We start from the raw sequence: 19,212 nt of genomic DNA on the forward strand, positions 1-19,212 counted from the left end.
TCTTCTTGGCAGAATACACATAAATGCCAGCTGATTGTTTTTGTTCGCCCAAGTAGAACATCGTCAAATCGAAGCATTTCTGGCGCATAGTGTCTGTAAGAAAACGGTAGTTTAGATCTAGATATATATATTTATGTACATAACAGACTGTATGTGTATTTTGATCTATAACTCATTATACATACAGATATTGAAACGATCACTATTACGCATAAACTCGCTAATTTCGAATTGTGAAGTTACAATGCGTTCCATACTTGATTGCAAATAAGCTAGATGGCAGTGTTTTTTTATTTCCTTTTCATACATGTTTGTGTCAAAAGTCGAGATTATGCTGAATATTAACAAATGCGCAGCTTCAGTTGCATTTATTTATGCCTTCTGGTGGTGTCGTAATCCTTATATATTATCTTATTTATAAAAGCCTTACACACCTCTTTGCTGTTTGAATTTGGCAAAAAATTTTTGTCCGGAAACCTTCCCCCAGAATGCAGCTTTCACCCTATAGGCCGCTAAGTCCAGGAAACGATACGAAGAATGACACGTATCTCAGTTCTGACTACTACGCTGAGGTAATTAGTTTACAGAGATTTTTGACACTTTTACGTGCTGAATCTGAGTGAGGTCGTCATTGTAACAGTCATACTTAACTTACGCCTTTGTAGCGCTTCGGTTGCTTTATAGGCTGCTATAGAGCAGTCGTTCGACTTTCTACCCATCATCATTGACGCGCTTTGACACGCATACTCGAGCTGCTTTTTTTAATTGTAGGACTTCTAGTACTCTAAACTTTGTTTTCGCCAATTTTTATATTCCTTGGAATTTGCGCTTCCATTTTGCGCTTTACACGCTTTCATTAGCGCTCTATCGCGCGCTTAAGAGCGATCCTTTGCTTTTTGTAAAGCTACCATTGGAATCGCCATATCTTAAAATGTTCTTTCAGAAGTTTTGATGCTTTTGTAGCGAGGCAGGTAAGCTTGCGCTTTTTGGCGCTTAGGGTGCTTTATAGGCCGCTATAGAGCAATCCCTCGCCTTCATACAGATCACAACAGGGTTCTCCATATTTTATGTTAATTAAAAAAACTTCCCACGAAATAATTTTTTCAAAGAAAAGTAAAGAACTCCATTAAACAAAAAATGCGCAAAAATAAAATCAAATAATTTACCAAGCGTGAAACTACCACAAATCAGCATCGATAAATAAATGAAACCCAAAACGAACAGAAATTACACTAAATAACCGAGTCAAACTCAAAACGAGCAGAAATTGACATAAGTTGGGCATAAAACCCCTATGCCTTCCCAAGGCCAGAACAAAATTTGTACTTTGCTAAAAAAATATAAATGTTTTTACTTTTATAACTTTAATAAATCAAATAATATTAACATTTTGATTACTAAATATCAGTATTTGTATATTAAACGGAAAATGCACATTCATTTGTATTTTTTCAGTAAAGTTCAAATTTTTTTCTGGCCTTGGGAAGGCATAAGGGCTTTGCGCTCAACTTATGTTAATTTCTGCTCGTTTTGAGTTTGAATCGGTTATTTATTGTAATTTCTGTTCGTTTTGGGTTTCATTTATTTATTGATGCTGATTTGGGGTAGTTTCACGCTTGGTAGATTATTTTATTTTATTTTTGCTCATTTTTTGTTTAATGGAGTTCTTTACTTTTCTTTGAAAGGTTATTTTTTGAAAAAAGTTTTTTTTAATTAATTTCTGTTCGTTTTTTACAGACAAAGTCTTTTCAGGGAAAAAGAAAAGTAATACTTTAAATCTTTTCGTTTTTAAGACTTTATAGTTTGGCCTGCTATTTGTATGCTGGAGAAAAATTTTCAGCAATTTTTAAAAAACTACACCCTTTTAAAAATCTGGAGACAAATAGCAGTGATTAATTTAGTTTCCTACCTCCTCTAGTGGACCTGAAATGGAAAACCTGATATCATTCGCAAGAAAATCTGTTTAGTTTCATTGATTGCTTGAATAGGCTTACGCTATTTACACTTGGCTACATTATAATAGCAGAAGTAGCCCCGAAGGTTTGAATATAATACCCTCAACCGCTCTTGGGATACTGCTGAGATGCCTAATTGGGAAATAGCATTAACACGTTGCATTTTGATTTAATCTTAAGGCAACATATAGTTTTTAAACATAATGTGCAAATGGGAGGGTGGGCGTGGGAGGGTGGGAGTGGAAGGGGGATTAGTTGCCCTCCAATCCCTTTAGACTATTAAAAGTCATCCGCCCTTTCTATTTTCAATTGAATGAGCCCTTTTCGAAGTTCCCACGACAACTCCTTTTATACGAAGTGCCCTGGTCTAAACGACAACAACAAAAAATAATACATTTTACTTCGTCGATCTTTACTATAAAATGTCACGCCTTCCAATCACTTTCGACTATTAAAAAGGGCACTAGGCCTTTCAATTTCCGAACGAATGACCCCTTTTGGAAACGACAACGCTTTCTATAAGCGCCTCATATGCCCCCAGGGCATAAATTACAGCCCTTCCTCAAGGTATTTCAGGATGGTTGTCATTTTCTTTGACCAAATTTTCAGAACTTTCCACTACGTTAAACAAAATGGCTATTTCAAAATTTAGATTGGACGTGTTTGGGGAAATGGCGGGCGTGACAAGGGCGGTAGTCGCTCTCCAATCACTTTCAACTATTAAAAACGGCCCTAGCCCTTTCAATTTCCAATCAAATGAGCCTTTTTGAAGTTTCTACGACAAGACTCAATAAAAATCTTATATGCCCCCAGGGCATAATTTACAACCCTTGCCCTGGGCGTGGAAGGGGTGTTATTTGCTTTCCAAACACTTTTGACTATTAAAAAGGGCACTAGCCATTTTAATTTCCAATCGAATGAGCCCTTTTTGAAGTTTCTACGACAACGCCTTCTATAAAAATCTCAAATGCCCTATGGGCATAACTTACAACCCTTTTCCCGAGGGCTGTAGGGGGTGTCATCCTCAAAGACCTAATTTCCAGAACTTAAAACTAGGTTGAATAAAATGGCTATCTCAAAGTTTTGATTAGATGTGTTTGGGGAAAAGGTGGGCGTGAGAGTCGGGTTAGTTGCCCTCTAATCACTTATGACCATGAAAAAGGGTACTAACCCATTGATTTTGCAATTGAATGACCCTGTTTTAAAGTTTCTACGACAAGGCCTTCTATAAAAAACCTTATATGCCCACAGGGCATAACTTACAACCCTTACCCTAAGGGCAGTGGGGGACTGTCCTCAACACAAACATAGTTTCTATCTGGAAATCAACTACGCTGAACAAAATGGCTACCTCAAAATTTTGATTGGATGTGTTTCGGGAAATGGTGGGCGTGGAAGGGGTTTTAGTTGCCTTACAATCACTTTCGACTATTAAAAACGGCACAAGTCTCTCCAATTTCGAATTGAAAGAGACCTTTTCGAAGTTTCTACGACAACTTCTTCGATACGAAGTGCCCTGTTCTAAAGGAAAAAAATAATAAATAATACATTGTGCCAACATCGTTCTTATATGCCCCCAGGGCATGACTTAAAACCCTTACCCTGAGGGTTGTGGGGGAGTGTCCTCCTCTTTACTTAGTCCCCGTTTCTTGTCTCGTTCTCGAGTGTCCCCGTTCTTTACTTAGGCTGTGCGATCGTGCTGCCTGTGATTTATACAACAGCTTTCTATATAAACCTTATATGCCCCCTGGGCAAAACTTTCAGCCCTTGCAGTGAGGGTTCTAAGGGGTCTATCATCCTAAGATGCCTAATTTCTAGAACGTTCGACTACGTTGAACAAAATGGATATCTAAAAATTTGGATTTGATTCGTTTGGGGAAATGGTGGGTGTGAGAGGGGCGTTCCAATTGAATGAGCCCTTTTGAAGTTTATACGACAACGCTTTCAATAAAAACTTTATATATGCCCCCAGGGCATAACTTACAACTCTTGCCCTGAGGGCTATGGGGGGAGGGGTTGTCATCCTTAAAGACCTAATTTCCAAAACTTTCAACTACGTTGAATAAAATGGCTATCTAAAAATTTGGATTGGATGTGTTTGGGGAAAAGTTGGGCGTGAGGGGGGGAATAGTTACCATCAAATCATGTTTGACTATTAAAAAGGGCACCATTCGCTGCAATTTCAAACTAATTTAGCCCTTTTTCAAGCCTTTATACCACAGACTTCAATACAAAACTTCGTCGTCCCCTTGTTGTAACTTATATCCCGACCCTAAGGGTTGCGGGGTGGTATCCCCTTCAAACATACATTTTTTATTTGGAAATTAACTACCCTGAAAAAAATGGCTATCTTAAAATTTTTATTGGATGTTTTCGGGGGAATGATTGGCGTGGGGGGGCTAGTTTCCCTTCAATCACTTTTGACTATTAAAAAGGACACTAGCCCTTTGAATTTCCCATCGAATGAGCTTTTTTTGAAGTTTCTACGACAACGCCTTCTATAAAAACCTTATATGCCCCCAGGGCATAACTTAAAACCCTTGCCCTGAGGGCTTTGGGGGAGTGTCCTCCTCAAAATCATATTTTCCATGTGGAAATCAACTACGCTGAAAAAAATGGCTATCTCAAAATTTTGATTGGATGTGTTTCGGGGAATGATGGGCGTGGAGGGGGGGACTAGTTGCCCTCCAATCACTTTCGACTATTAAAAAGGGCACTAGCCCTTTGAATTTTCAATCGAATGAGCCTTTTTTGAAGTTTGTAGGACAACGCCTTCTATAAAAACCTTATATGCCCCCAGGGCATAACTTGAAACCCTTGCCTTGAGGGTTGTGGGGGAGTGTCCTCTTCAAAAACATATTTTCTATCTGGAAATCAACTATGCTGAACAAAGTGGCTATCTCAAAATTGTGATTGGATGTGTTGGGGGGAATGATGGGCGTGGGGGGGGCTGGTTGCCCTCCAATCACTTTCGACTATTATAAAGGGCACTAGAACTCTCAATTTCCAATTGAATGAGCCCCTTTTGAAGTTTCTACGACGACCCCTTCCATATGAAGTGCCCTTTTCTAAAGGAAAAAAATAATAAATAGTACATTGTGCCAACATCGTTCTTATATGCCTTCAGGGCATAACTGAAAACCCTTTTCCTGAGGGTTGTGGGGGAGTGCCCTCCTCAAAAACATATTTTCTATCTGGAAATCAACTACGCTGAACAAAATGGCTATCTCAAAATTTTGAGTGGCAGTGTTTGAGAGAATTACAGGCGTGGGGGGGCTAGTTGCCCTCCAATCACTTTCGACTCTTTAAAAGCGCACTTGCCACTTCAATTTCCAATCGGATGATTTCTTTTCGAAGTTTCTACGACAGCTCCTTCGATACGAAGTGCCCGGGTGAGGAGAAAAAAACACACATTGTGCCCACATCGTTCTTTACTTAGGCAGCAGTTTTCCATCAGTTTTGCGCGCTTTTTAGCGCGCAAATACGCGCTTGGACAGAGAAACTCGAGCTGCTTCTTACAATAGTCGAACCTCTATTACTCTAAACTATGTTTTTGCCAATTTTTGTATTCCATGGAATAGGCGCTTCCATTTTGTGTTTTATGCACTTCTTTTAGCGCTATATTACTAACTTCAGAGCAATCCTTTGCTTTTTATTTAGCCACGATTTGCTTTTTATTTTTATTCATATCTTAAAACGTATTGTCAGAGGTTTTGATGCGTGTCTAGAGAGACTGGAAAACTTGCGCTTTTTAACTCTTCGGGGGCTCGTAAAGGTGTTTTGAGCGTCCGCTCGACGTGCTTCCCGTCACCATTGGACTCCTCGTGCTTTAATCTATATCTCCACCAATTTTGGTGCTTTTTGCCAGAAGTGCCCGATTCTAATGATATTTTCCGTTTAACGGCCTCACTATATGTTTTCATTGCTTTATAATTGTAGACTTTACCGTTCTATACAAATTGATCAACTTGAAATGATAATTAAAAACAAGATATACTTTTTATGGTAAAGGAAATAAATACGTATATGAAAATGTACAAATTGGTCATAAGCACCAAAACAAGATCAACTACAAGATCATTTCACCATACTAAAAAATCAGGCTTTTCAATTGGGAATCTGTCTCCCTGTGTCTGGAATTCCGTCTAGTTTAGCATTATCACGAAATGTCAATACTTCAAAAGTTGTTTGCTAAAACAGTTTTTTTTTTTTTAATCCTGAGGTGCATATTGTTGTTGTTCTTAGGTTTCTTCTCACCTCTTGTATGTTGTCGTATTGTAGCTCTCGTTGCACTCACCTCTTCCCCTGGCATTCGTACAGTTGGTTTTGTTCTGCTTTGTAATTTTGTTGCTTAAAAACCAGTTGCATGCCTTATATCAAAGCACTCCAGTTTTTTTATGGAAAAAATTTGTTAACCTTTTTTTCTAAATAAAAACATATCAAAATGATGTTAGCCCTGGATTTTGGCTATACAAGAATTTTGGAGAAAACTTGGTAAAATTTTTTTCCAAATAAAAACAAATCAAAGATATGTTAGCCCTATATTTTTGGTATACAATAATTTTGGAAAAAACATGGTAACATTTTTTTCAAAATAAAAACAAATCAAAAATAATTTAGCCCTTTATTTTGGCTATACAAGAATTTTGGGAAAAACATTGTAACATTTTTCCAAAAGAAAAACATATCAAAAAGATGTTAGCCCTAGATTTTGGCTTTACAAGAATTCTGATTGCTTGTAAAATCAACCTTAAAAAGTTGCTTTAGAGGCATTTATTATTGTTCTCGAGATAAATATGCTTGTTCTTAATTTTGCTGTAATTTGAATTATTATTGGAAACCAACAAAACTCATATATTTCCAGGAAGCTACAACCTAAGTATTCTCCCTAAAATTATCGTGCTAGTTAAAGTCAATGGTTCTATTGTATAAAAAAAAAAAAACCTGGCTTCAGTTTTTTTATGGCTTCGTCTATATAATGTGTCTATTACTGTGAAGCGCCCTGAAATGAATTTTTTTTTCAAAATTATATCAAATTTTCGTCAAAAGTTTGCAATTTTTATTGCTGCAATAAAAAAAAAATTGTATAAAAAAGTTCATGCTAGATCCTCACAATATAAAAAAGCTCATGCTAGATCCTCACTAAAATTGGGTACAAGGCCTCTGGCAAAATTGAGGCCTGAAATTGCACTTCTGACATTCACCCCTCCCCTTCTCCTCTTAAAAAATAATTCAACACAATCTCTCATTAGTTTTTCGGCTGTATAGTCCTATGAGGTAGAATAGTGGATGCATATTTATTATGACTAGTGTTTTTCAGGTAAATTATTAAGCTGAAAATGACTAGTGACGAAGGAGTGGCGCTTTTGGCCACGGTAAGTCCAACTGATTATAGTAGTCGGGGAGCTAACCTTCAACCTTCTTCTTCAGAAAACGTCATGACTCGAAGAGTCAATGAAACGATATTAAAGACTGTACCAGGACTGAGGAAAACATTTTTTGGTAAAGTAAGTTTTGTTTTGTAAAACATAGGTGTGTTTTTTGTTCTTGAAAAGACTAAGCTCACAAACTGAATTGCAAGGCCTTCATTTTTTTTGTTGGGAGCGGTTGTGTACAGTAAGACTTACAACAAAAAGGCTATAAAATGAGCAAGCACAGAAACCGAACTTTAAATGTATTTGTCGTTTCATCTTAACTCGTATATTGATTTTGTCTGATAGAGCAGTATGTAATTGTATTCATTTAGCTAGCTAAAAGTATATGTTAAATCGGAGTCATTTAGCTACGGTACTTAGTTTAATCTTTTCCTCTTGCTTTGAAATTTTACTCCTATTTGACACTGATTTCCTGCCATGCGTACTGCTGTGAAAAGAACAAAAAATGTCACACGAATTTGCGTTATTTGTTGCATAGTAGAATAAACTCTGTGGTTGAATTATGCTTCTTACAGGTATTTCAACCGCCCCACATCAAGAACTGTCTTGTGTCATGTTTTTCCAAAAACGTTAAACTAAGGCAAATTTTTAACGTGTTTGAAGATTTTTTTTTCTTGCTAGAAGAGTCATCGGGTGTCATATTCCTGACTCGCTCAAAACCATCCATGTGGACAGGAACAGGAACAGATCTTTTCCTGTTTTATTTCCAAGTTCCAGTTTTATTTTAAAATGTATATACTTTTCAAACAGTTCGTGGTAACGAACTGTAAGTAAGGAGCGACCTGGCTCAATAGTAACCAAAACTCTAAAAAAATGGAATTTTGATACAAATAGATACGTGAGAAGAATCAGATTTTTATGCTGATTTGAAATATTTATATTTCAGCAAGTTTAGTCTCACCCATCAAAATTTACGCGCCGGAGAAAATGTGCCTCATTTTCGAAAAAAGGGGGAAACAACCCATATAAGTCATAGAACTGTAATGAAAATCACACCATCAGAAAATGTGGAATTTTGTATTTTTTGCCAGAAGAAAGATCACGGATGCGTGCTCTTTACGCTAAAGTTTTGTTTAGTATTTTCAAAAGAGTTATCTATTCTAATTAACCGGCCTTTGTGATTCATGGGTTTGTGATTCGAACAAAATTCGAACTTTAGCGTAAAGAGCGGGGTATTGACTAGGGAGTAAACTCCCTAATATACGTAATAAAACAAACTAATGTAGAAATTCGTTACGTAAGATAATTCGCAAGTTTCGTTAGATCAAAATTCTGAAAAAGCCATTTAGCCAAAAAATGGAAAATTAATATGCGAATTACGATTCAACTATTCATGTACGGTGAGCCAAAATCAAAGCTGCATTAATTCAAAAACGTTCAGAACAAAAAAAACAAGTTTTTTTAACTGAAAGTAAGGAGCGACATTAAAACTTAAAACGAACAGAAATTACTCATAATATGAAAGGGCCTGTCCCCTCCTCAAAGCCTCGCTCTTTACGCTAAAGTTTGACTCTGTCTCACAACTTTATTTTTTAAAACAATAAAAAACTTTAGAGTAAAGAGCGAGGCGTTGAGGAGGGGACAGCCCCTTTCATATACGGAATAATTTCTGTTCGTTTTAAGTTTTAATGTTGCTCTTTACTTTTAGTTTAAAAACTTGTTTTTTTTAGTTAATCCTTCATAAGAAGCGATTGTAACAACCGACGGTTTGTGTGTGTAATAGTTTGATTTTCTTTAGATATAGTATCAAGCCTTTATGCTCCGTTGGTTATTTTTACCATAACGTATATATTGTTTCTTCCAGTTCTAAGGTAATATGGCGTTTTGTAGGTATTTACATTACTTTATTTTCAGTTTAAGAGTTTTGAGTTAATCGAGCGAGAAGAATGGCTGTTCCTGTTTTTTAGCCTCACATCGATAATGACAACTGTCTGTTTTACCATCTACCGCCTCTTTTCTGCTGCTGTCATCAATCCAAAATCTGACGATATGCTTCTAGGAATAATTTTGCTTATAAATGCTGGTCTGTATGATTCTCATTTATTGCGGTTTAAAGATAATAAACTAGTATTAGTAAATTTAAAACCTGAAGATCACATTCAGTTGATCCATTCCACTCATATGTCCAGAGAAAGGAGGGGACTCTATAAGTGGACCCCCTCCCCCCCCAAAAAAAAAAAACAAAAGTTATATGACAAAAAAATTTAAGATATTACTAGAATAAATGGCCTGTACTTTTTTACATGTTTAAGTTAAGAAAACTGATAAAAAAAAAAACTTGGACAACTTCCTCATTTTTCTATAAGTCTAAAATACTTGAATAAAAAATTAAATTCTTTTATTGTCGTCGTATAAAAAATAATATTGAACGGGGGGCGTTGGACAACAAAGGAAGAATGGTCAAAATCAAACAACCTTCCGTGGGATTAATATTTGATAATGGACAGAGATAATCGTGAAATTCCATCATCAAGGTTAAAAGAATTTGAGCGGAATTCTCTTTCATTTCAGTCAATTTTTCAAACTATTGTAGCTGGTGATGATGAAGATACTTCTAGTAATTTTGATATTCCAAAAAATCAATATACATTTATGAATGAGTTGGTAAGAAAAAATGTAAATACAAGTAGGATGTCGTTTTGGAATTGCCGGGGTTGGAGGACTGCGCAGGATGTGATTGAAACTTTTTTGTCGGATTCAGACACAGATATATTAGGCCTATGTGAAACTTTTTTAGATGATTTTTCAATTGAAAATATACATGTAAAAGATTACCAATTTTTTCAAATCGGTCGGAAAAGACAAAAACAAGGGGGTCTAGGTGTTTTGATTAAAAATTGCATACCAGCACGTATAAGGATTGATTTTTTGCCAATGAATATTAAAATGATTTTTGAATCTTGTGTAGTTGAATGCTCTTTTCCAAATAATCGGAAGTTTTTAATTGCAGTTATTTACCGTACTTCGTCATCCAGCCAGATAGAATTTAAAAATCATTTTGAAAGTATGTTGGATAAATTAGCTAGTCTTAATACTCCTTATTTAGTTATGGGTGATTTTAATATTGATTTAATGAAACTCCTATCTGCAGATCAGAATAGAATAGATAGAAATATTTTGCAGTTTTTGGAGGGCCCACTATCTTATGGACTAAACCCCGTATGTTTTGTGCCCTCTAGAATAGCTGATACATCATTTTCACTTGTTGATAATATTTTTTCACCTTATAGTGCTGTTAATACATTTATTATTCCTGATGATTCATCTGACCACTGTATAATTATGTCTGATTTTCTTATAAATTTTCCGCATAATTAAAAAAAATCAAACCAAGCGTAGAGATTTTTCACATAAAAATGTGTTAAGGTTAAAAGAAGGGCTTGGTGATGTTGATTGGAGTCCTGTAATTGATGAGAAGGATCCGAACCAATCATTAGATAAATTTTATTATATTATGAATGAAAAGCTTGATCTTTTTTGCCCGTATAAAAGCCCGAAAGGAAAGAAACTTACCCCAAAAAAACCTTTGATAAATGAATCACTTTTGAGATCTATTAATGAGAAAAATCGTTTATATACAATTAGAATAAAATATCCCACGGAACTAAATATAACGCGTGTTAAAAATTATAAGAATATGCTGGTAAGGATCCTTAGAGTAAGTGAAAGACTTTATTATGAAAAATCCTTTCGAAATTCAGATTCCCCTAGAAAAACTTGGAGTTTGATTAAAGATAAAATTGGAAGAAATAAAAAGTTGTTACACCCTGAAGTGTTATTTGATATTATTGGTAAAGAATTTAGAGGACCACAAGCTGTTGCTAAGAAGTTTAGTGAATATTTTGCTAGTATTGGATCATCTGTTGTTTCAGGAGAAGTTGACCTTTCTTCCCCAAGGTCGCATAAAAATATCTACCGCCCACTGAAGATACGAGCATATTTATGTCCCCGGTTACTTTTGCAGAATTTCAAAAGGTCATTAAGAATTTAAAAAATGGTAATTCATTGGGATATGATGAACTTTCAACTAATTTGCTAAAAAATATTGCAGGCGTAATTTTTGAACCATTGCTTTATATTTTAAATTTATGTATTTTCTCAGGTACATTTCCTAAAAGATGGAAAATTACACGTGTAATACCATTGCATAAAAAAGGAGATAAATCTGATACAAATAATTATCGTTCTATTGCAATTTTATCACCATTGTCTAAAGTATTGGAAAAAATTTTAAAAGGAAGGATTACTAATTATCTAGATAAAATAAATTTTTTTACCAAATATCAGTTTGTATTTAGGGCAGGCCATTCGACGGAACAAGCAGTTGCAGCTCTTGTATTAGAAATAAATGACTGCTTAGATAGTAATTATCATGTATCTACTGTTTTTTATGATGTTAAAAAAGCATTTGACACTTTAAACCATGAAATTCTTTTTGATAAAATGGAAAATTCCGGTATAAGAGGGAAAGGACTAGAAATAATGAGATCATACCTTTATGGACGTAAAATCGTGGTAGATGTTGATGGACATTTGTCTAGTTTAAATGATCTTGAAGATATTGGTGTCCCACAAGGATCGGTATTAGGTCCACTTTTATTTTTGATGTATATTAATGATCTTCCACGATGTTTGCAGGGAAATAATGGTCTTGCAATTTTATTTGCAGATGACACAGCTGTTTCTGTTAAAGCGAAGGATTCATCTACATTAATTCAAAATTTGTTTAACACTGTTAGTTCAGTTAATCGATGGTTTGTTTCTAATTATTTAGTACCGAATTTTAAGAAGACTGAATTTATGGTTTTTGGTCATTCAAAACGTGCTACTAATAAAAATTTCATGTCAGGAGCTTCAAGTTGGTGAGCATAAAATACGTAGAGTTCAATCATATCGTTATTTAGGAGTTTTTATTGATCCCCTTTTGTCATTTCAAACTCATATTGATCATTTAAGGGTGAAACTTTCGCAAAATATTGGGTCTATGTATCGTTTGCAACATGTTTTTCCATTTTCAATTTTAAAAATAATTTATCATTCTTTGATTGCTCCTTATTTAAATTATTGCACAATTATTTATTTAAATACTTTTTGGACGCATATAAAACCCCTACAGATCCTTCAAAATAAAGCAGTGAGAATACTTGGAAATTTTTTACATCGTCCATCAAAACTTAGAGATGCATCGGAAAATGAAACATTATTTCTTTTCTTGAATTTATTAGATCTGAAACATATAAGAGAACTTAATATATCAATATGGCATTTTAAAATGCAAGATCCTAGTAGTTATTTTTATGAAAAATCTCTGTTGATTCTGCCCCCTCCTTCGGCTCTTAGGTGTTCTGGAACATATCGAATTCCCTTTGTTAATTGTGAAAGATCTAGATTTTCAATTAGATACCAAATACCATTTATTTCAAATAAATATAGGCTGAAAGATAGAATTCAAATTGAGTCATTTCGGCAAATATCAGTTCTAAGGAAGAAAATATTAAAATTATGTATTGACCTGTGATGGTGGAATAGAAATTTTTTTATTATTATCATTATTTTTTTTTTATAGTTGTTACCCATGTTGGGATAGCCTTCCATGCCCCACTTGTCCAGCGTTTGTTTTCTTTATGTTTGTTATGTTTTTTGTTTTTTTCTTTAACCAGGTTTTTTTTTCTTTTTTCTCTCTTTTGTTATGATGAGAAAATGTTTTTTTTTTTATTTTGTTTTTTTTTTATTTTTTTTTTTTTTATTATTAATACCCAATTTTACGAGCTTTGCTCTCTGTTGGGGGTATATGTTTTTTGTTATGTTGAATTAATCAAATAAACAGTTGACAGTTAACAGTTCCAGAAATTCAACACGGGTAAGATTGGTCTTGCCTGTATCCTTGAGCATATTCCTACAGTCTTGCAGTAAATCCTCTCAGTGTGTTGTAGCTATATTGCCTCTCTTACCGAATATTAGGATACTGCCTTCCCCCCTCGAAAGAGAATTCTGAATTCTTCTCTGTTCAAGCGTCTGGACACTGAACAGTGATTAACCTAACTGTAGAAATTAAAATTAAAGTGGAACTAGGAGCAAATTTGAACTTAACTAGTGTATGCTTGTTGTAACAATCTACTTGTCAGGCCTATATTTCTAGGATCCTTTAAAGTAGCTAGAAGCTCCCAAAAAGACTTTGGGTGATTTACTTAAACAATCATCCAAGCTAAAATGAGTCCTATCCCAGTTCGATTTTGGCAATGACGTAGTACTAATCTAATACTAATGATTGTGTAAAAAAATTTAATTTACTACATATTGGTTATTGCTGAATACATATGTACCTAAAATTAGAAAGGATAGAAGGGGCAAAAATTGTCTACGCCTTTTTATGTCTGGGTTTACTTGCGGTTTGATCCAAGCATCAGATTTGCTGTTCATTGTTGTGTGTATAAGAATCGTACTTATGGAATCCACCTCAAAGTCGTCATACGCAGGCACCAATGTACTGCGACCTATTTAATCGTACTTATGGAATCCACCTGAATGCCGTGATACGCAGGCACCACTATATTGGAACCTATTGAGCCTTACTTATGGGATCCACCTGAATGTCGTCATACTCAGGCACCAATGTTCTGGAACCTATTTAGCCGTAATGACGGAATCCACCTCAATGTCGTCATACGCAGGCACCAATGTACTGGAACCTATTTAATCGTACTTATGGAATCCACCTCAAAGTCTTCATACGCAGGCACCACTATATTGCGACCTATTGAGTCGTACTGACGGGATCCACATCAAAGCATTGATACGTAGGCTCCAATATTTTGGGACCTATTTAGCCGTCCTTACGGGCTCAACATAAATGTCGTCATACGCAGGCACCAATATATTGGGACCTATTTAGCCTTACTTATGGAATCCACCTCAATGTCGTCATACGCAGGCTCCAATGTACTGGGACCTATTGAACCGTACTTATGGAAACCACCTCAATGTCGTCATACGCAGGCACCAATGTACTGGGACCTATTTAATCGTACTTATGGAATCCACCTTAATGTCGTCATACGCAGGCACCAATATACTAGGACCTATTTAATGTCCGACTGTTTTTTGTTCTATCCTTTTTATTTTTTACATGCATTCGTAAACGAATAAATGAATAAACCCCATTCCGAAAGGATGACCTTTGCAACTTTTGATACTCAGTTTTTATCTTCTTTTCTTGTAAGTGATTGCCTAATTCGAATGAGAACTCAGATTGAAGGTTTAGTGGTTATATCTTTAGAAATAAAGCTTCTGAGGTCAGTTCATACACTATTTTAAAAATAGTTTGGTAATGTTGAAACAGAAACTAGCCCCATGTCGGGTGTCAAAATGAAATCACCTGTTTATATATTCCAGCAGTCATTCAGAGTTAAAAAGTAGATTAAGAAGAAAATCGCAAGCGACGCAAAAAAATGGAAAAAAAATCTTAAGTTTTCAAAAGCACTAACAATAAAAAGTAAAAAAAAACTCCTTTTCTCAAAAGAACCATTCAAAAGAAATCAGGCAATTTTTTGATTTGAAAATAAACCAATAATTTTGGCGATGCGAGGCTAACTTTAGGTGCCCAATTTTTTTTCCATGATGATATTAGTGTCCGGCTAGATGTGCCATTTTATCACGCTTTCAGCAACTTTTTGTTTGTTTTGCTTTGCACTAATTCTTTTCCCTTGTTTTGTTCACGGTGAGGGTTCTATGTTGGAGTGAAGAGGTGGCTATGGGGATCAAGACCACCTTTAACTTCATGGGATGTGAAAAATATCTATAAATGTCAGCTTTTTAATCGTTAAGCTGCTATTTTAAGAGTAATTTCATAACTTTCTTAATTAAGACTGCTAAGGAAAAGTTATCAACTCAGACGTATACTTAGGGTGGAGCAGAGGGATTGGACCTCCTCTAAAATCTTGAAGTTCTTACAAATTTGTGTCATAAATGCCTGTTTATTGTCTTGTAATTTGCCTTAGTTTTAGATTCGCTCCTCCCGTTAACTAATTTTCTCTTAGATATACCTGAATAGAATACAACACAAAACAAAAGTTCTACTGCTACTACTACTAATAACTCATAGGAGCACCAATTCCAATTCGTCTAACTCCAAACAGATGTACATACTCCTCCTCCACCATAGTATGTGTAAAATCTTTACCCTTTAATGAAGGTTCAATTTTCTTTATATTCAGGGCCGTTTGCTTTTCGTTTGGCCCCAGATGGCTGGGCAAAAAAACAAACTTTGGCAATCTACCATCTGGAGAAAGTAGCGTAGTGTAACTTTAGTGCTGGATTGAACCGTACTTTTTGCACAGTTTGCTGTTTGATAATACGGTTTACTATCTTTAGGTAATAACTTCAGAAAACATTTAAACTATCTTGCTCAGCTTTTTGACGTGTCTTCCATATTTTTCTCGGTGTGTTTTCTAGGACCCTCAAATCATCCATGTAATCTAAGTCTAAGTGAGTTTCACCTTTCCAGCTGATGCATTGATCTGCCATAGCCCTTGCTGTGTTCCCTAGGACGATGTCTAATCAGAATAATCTGTCTAAACAAGGATAGGAAATAACTATGGTTAACTTGTGATTCTACACCAAACCGGCCACTGATCTCATTTCCTACCTTACCCGCATACGCACATAGCACTATTACTGCTACTACTACTGCTACTAAAAACTCACTGTAGTACCAAGTCACCTGAGGCCAACACAGCTACACATGCAATTCCTCCATCACAGTCTACTCAAAACCTCCCTCTTTGCACACTCCCAAGAAGTTCCCATTTCCCTTAAATCTTTCCTTAAGACATCCTCCCACTCCATTTTGGGTGACCTCCTTTTCGTTTCGCCCTAGACGGTTGCCCAACAAGGAGGATATTTGACATTCCGTCATCCTCCGTTCGCAAAAATGTGTCCTAGTCATATCGATCTTTCTCTAATTATAGCTCAAGAAAGTGAGGTTTACCCACATTTTTTGCACAGCTTATTGTTGAGATACGGTCAGTCAGTCGGGTACCCAAGTAGTTTTCTTAACATTAGTTTTGCAACCTGTTTTCGCACTCTGAACTCGCAAAACCTCTAAAGATTCCTTCATTTTGCAAATATTTTCATCTAGGATGCTTAAATCGTCAGCAAAATCTAAGTCTAGGAGAATATTTGACAACTCATTTACAACGCTATCAGAAATTAAGGCGTTATCGTTTCTCAATCTTTTAGTACCGTGTCTAATTCCTTCTTGTAAAACAAATCTTACCTCGCTTCCACACTATCGAGATCCATTTTTTCTGTATCATTTCCTACAACTCTGTTACTGTTTAATACATTCTTAAAATAGTTCGTTTCAATTTCTTAACATAACAGTATAATATCTTACTATTATACCGTCTGGATACTTCCTCCAGATTCATGGCAATTTCATCCATAGCCTTGAATCCAAATATCTTTAGTTCACACCTTAATTACTTCTCTAGTTCGCTTATTCTGTATCTCTACTTGTGTGATTCCTGTAAATTCTATCACTTAGAAACCTCTTTTACAGAATATCTTTTCTCTTCTCTCAAGCTTAAGCCATTTTTGCTGTTATTCCTAGCTGCTCTTCTAACTTTCCTCCCTAAGACGTCTTCTGCTACTCTGAATATTATTTTCCTAAAAAGATTTCATCTAACTTCTTCATTACCAGATTCGAAACTCTGAAGCTTTGTGTAACAAAGAAACAAAAATAATATATAATATTTATGACCATCATGGATATTCCTGCACCAAATTTATTGCTTCAAAAAAAAAGAATTGAAATTGTGCTTCAAAAAAAAAATAAAAAAAAAATACAGCAGTTCGAATAGAGTTTTGGAAATGAGCTTCGATTTGATGCTTATAATTATTCATTTCCAAATTCAGCTTGGTAATGATGATAGTTCGAGCTATAAAAAAAAAAAAAAGACTTGTCGATCTCATCATTTTTACAAAACGCTATGTTTTTTACCTTTCCAGGCTATAAATAATCGTTTTAAATACAGTCTGTAGGTCAGGCAATATCCGATTTTGTTTTCTGCAAGTCTGTTATAAGTTTTTACTATTATTTTTTGTAAATTTGATCTTTAAGTATCTTTTTATTTAGTATAATTCAAAATTTTACGTTCTCAATTTTCTTTTGAATTTGCGTCAATACTTGCGTTATTTTGAGCATGAATAAGGTGGATTGTTAAATCTCTGATCCATATTTTTCCAACTTGACAGCGTTCGCAAATACTGTTAACAGTTAAAAAAATGTTGATATAGATTGATTCAACCCAATCTCAAAATTTCAGTGGCTTTTAACTGAGTAAGATTGTAAGTTAGAGGATCATCATCAAATTCATCATCGTAAATTCATCATCAGGTTTACTTCTAGCGAGAGTTCTACAGAACGCTTTATCCGCCTTATCATCCTTGTTACGCTTAATGATTGTATCTTACGTTTCACGCTTCTAAGATAATTGCCAGAAACTGTTTCCTAAGCTGGTCTCAAAGGGAGGATGAGCAGGGCAATGCAGACCAGGAGGATCAAAGTGATATTGAATGTGAATTATCCTACTAATATTCCCTTTGAGAACAGCTTAGAAAACAGTTTTTGGCAGTTTTATCAGGAGTATGATAAATGCATGATATGATTTTTTCTTGCTGAAGAAAGATTTAGGTTAAATTCTAGATTTAGAGGGTGTTTATAAATTGATGGTAGAATTTAATATATACTTGTGTTTTTTTCAGTTTTTTGTTTGTATCACTTACTTCACGGAGTGTTCCGAGACCAATACTTTGATATTATGACTTTCCTATTAATAACAGCAGCTGTTATTGGGTACGTTTTCCTCAACTTCTTTGGCAAAGATGAAAGTACTAATGTCAATAGGGAAAATTTTCGGCACCCAACTGTTAAGCTGGTGAGTATTTATTTATTTAATTTCTTTTTATCTATTTATTTTTTATTTGTTTTATGTAATTTTGCTTTATTTTATTTATTTACTTTTTTCTTACTTTCAATTAAATCAAACAGTTCGTGGTAACGAACTGTAAGTAAGGAGCGACCCGGCTCAATGGTAACCGAAACTCTAGAAAACAGGTTTTTGATACCAATAGATATATCAAAAGAATCAGATTTCAATGCTGATTTCAAATATATAACTTTCATCAAGTTTAGAGCTACCCATCAAAAGTTATGCGCCTGAGAAAATTTGGCTGATTTTCAAAAAAAGGGGAAAGACCCCCTAAAAGTTATAGAACCTTAATGAAAATCACACCATCATATTCAGCGTATCAGAGAACCCTACTGTAAAGGTTTCAAGCTCCTATCTACAAAAATGTGGATTTTTGCATTTTTTGCCAGAAGAAAGATCACGGATGCGTGTTTATTTGTTTGTTTGTTTGTTTGTTTGTTTGTTTTTTTGTTTTGTTTTTTTTTCCCAGGGGTGATCGTATCGACCCAGTGGTCCTAGAATATCGTGGGAGGGCTCATTGGAACGGAAATTAAAAGTTCTAGTGCCCTTTTTAAGTGACCAAAAAAAATGGAGGGCAACTAGGCCCCCTCCCCCGCTTATTTTTTTACCAAAGTCACCCGATCAAAATTTTGTGATAGCCATTTTGTTCAGCATGGTCGAAAATATAATAAATATATCTTTTGGGATAAATTAATCCCCTGAAGTACCCAGCGGGAGGGATAAAAGTTATGAACTTTACCCAATGTTAACATATAGTATAGGTTATTCGGAAGTATACAGAAGTTTTCAGGGGTTTTTTTTTCTTGGAGTGGGAGGGACGGGGGGGTTGGG

At 35.2% G+C, this 19,212-nt stretch overlaps 1 protein-coding gene across 1 annotated transcript in view; it reads left to right on the forward strand.

The window, feature by feature from the left end:
• Window positions 1-19,212, forward strand: part of LOC148951433 (uncharacterized) — a 128,119-nt gene that overhangs the window by 104,405 nt on the left and 4,502 nt on the right. The window contains exons 2-4 of the mRNA XM_089091099.1: window positions 7,276-7,462; window positions 9,245-9,413; window positions 18,155-18,327. Of these exons, the coding sequence (XP_088947225.1) occupies window positions 7,295-7,462; window positions 9,245-9,413; window positions 18,155-18,327 (510 nt within the window). The 5' untranslated portion in view covers window positions 7,276-7,294. The remainder of the gene's footprint in view (window positions 1-7,275; window positions 7,463-9,244; window positions 9,414-18,154; window positions 18,328-19,212) is intronic.

This window comes from Artemia sp. Qi Xiang Cuo, chromosome 6, assembly GCF_049724085.1.
Source record: "Artemia sp. Qi Xiang Cuo chromosome 6, ASM4972408v1, whole genome shotgun sequence".
Lineage (NCBI taxonomy): Eukaryota > Metazoa > Arthropoda > Branchiopoda > Anostraca > Artemiidae > Artemia > Artemia sp. Qi Xiang Cuo.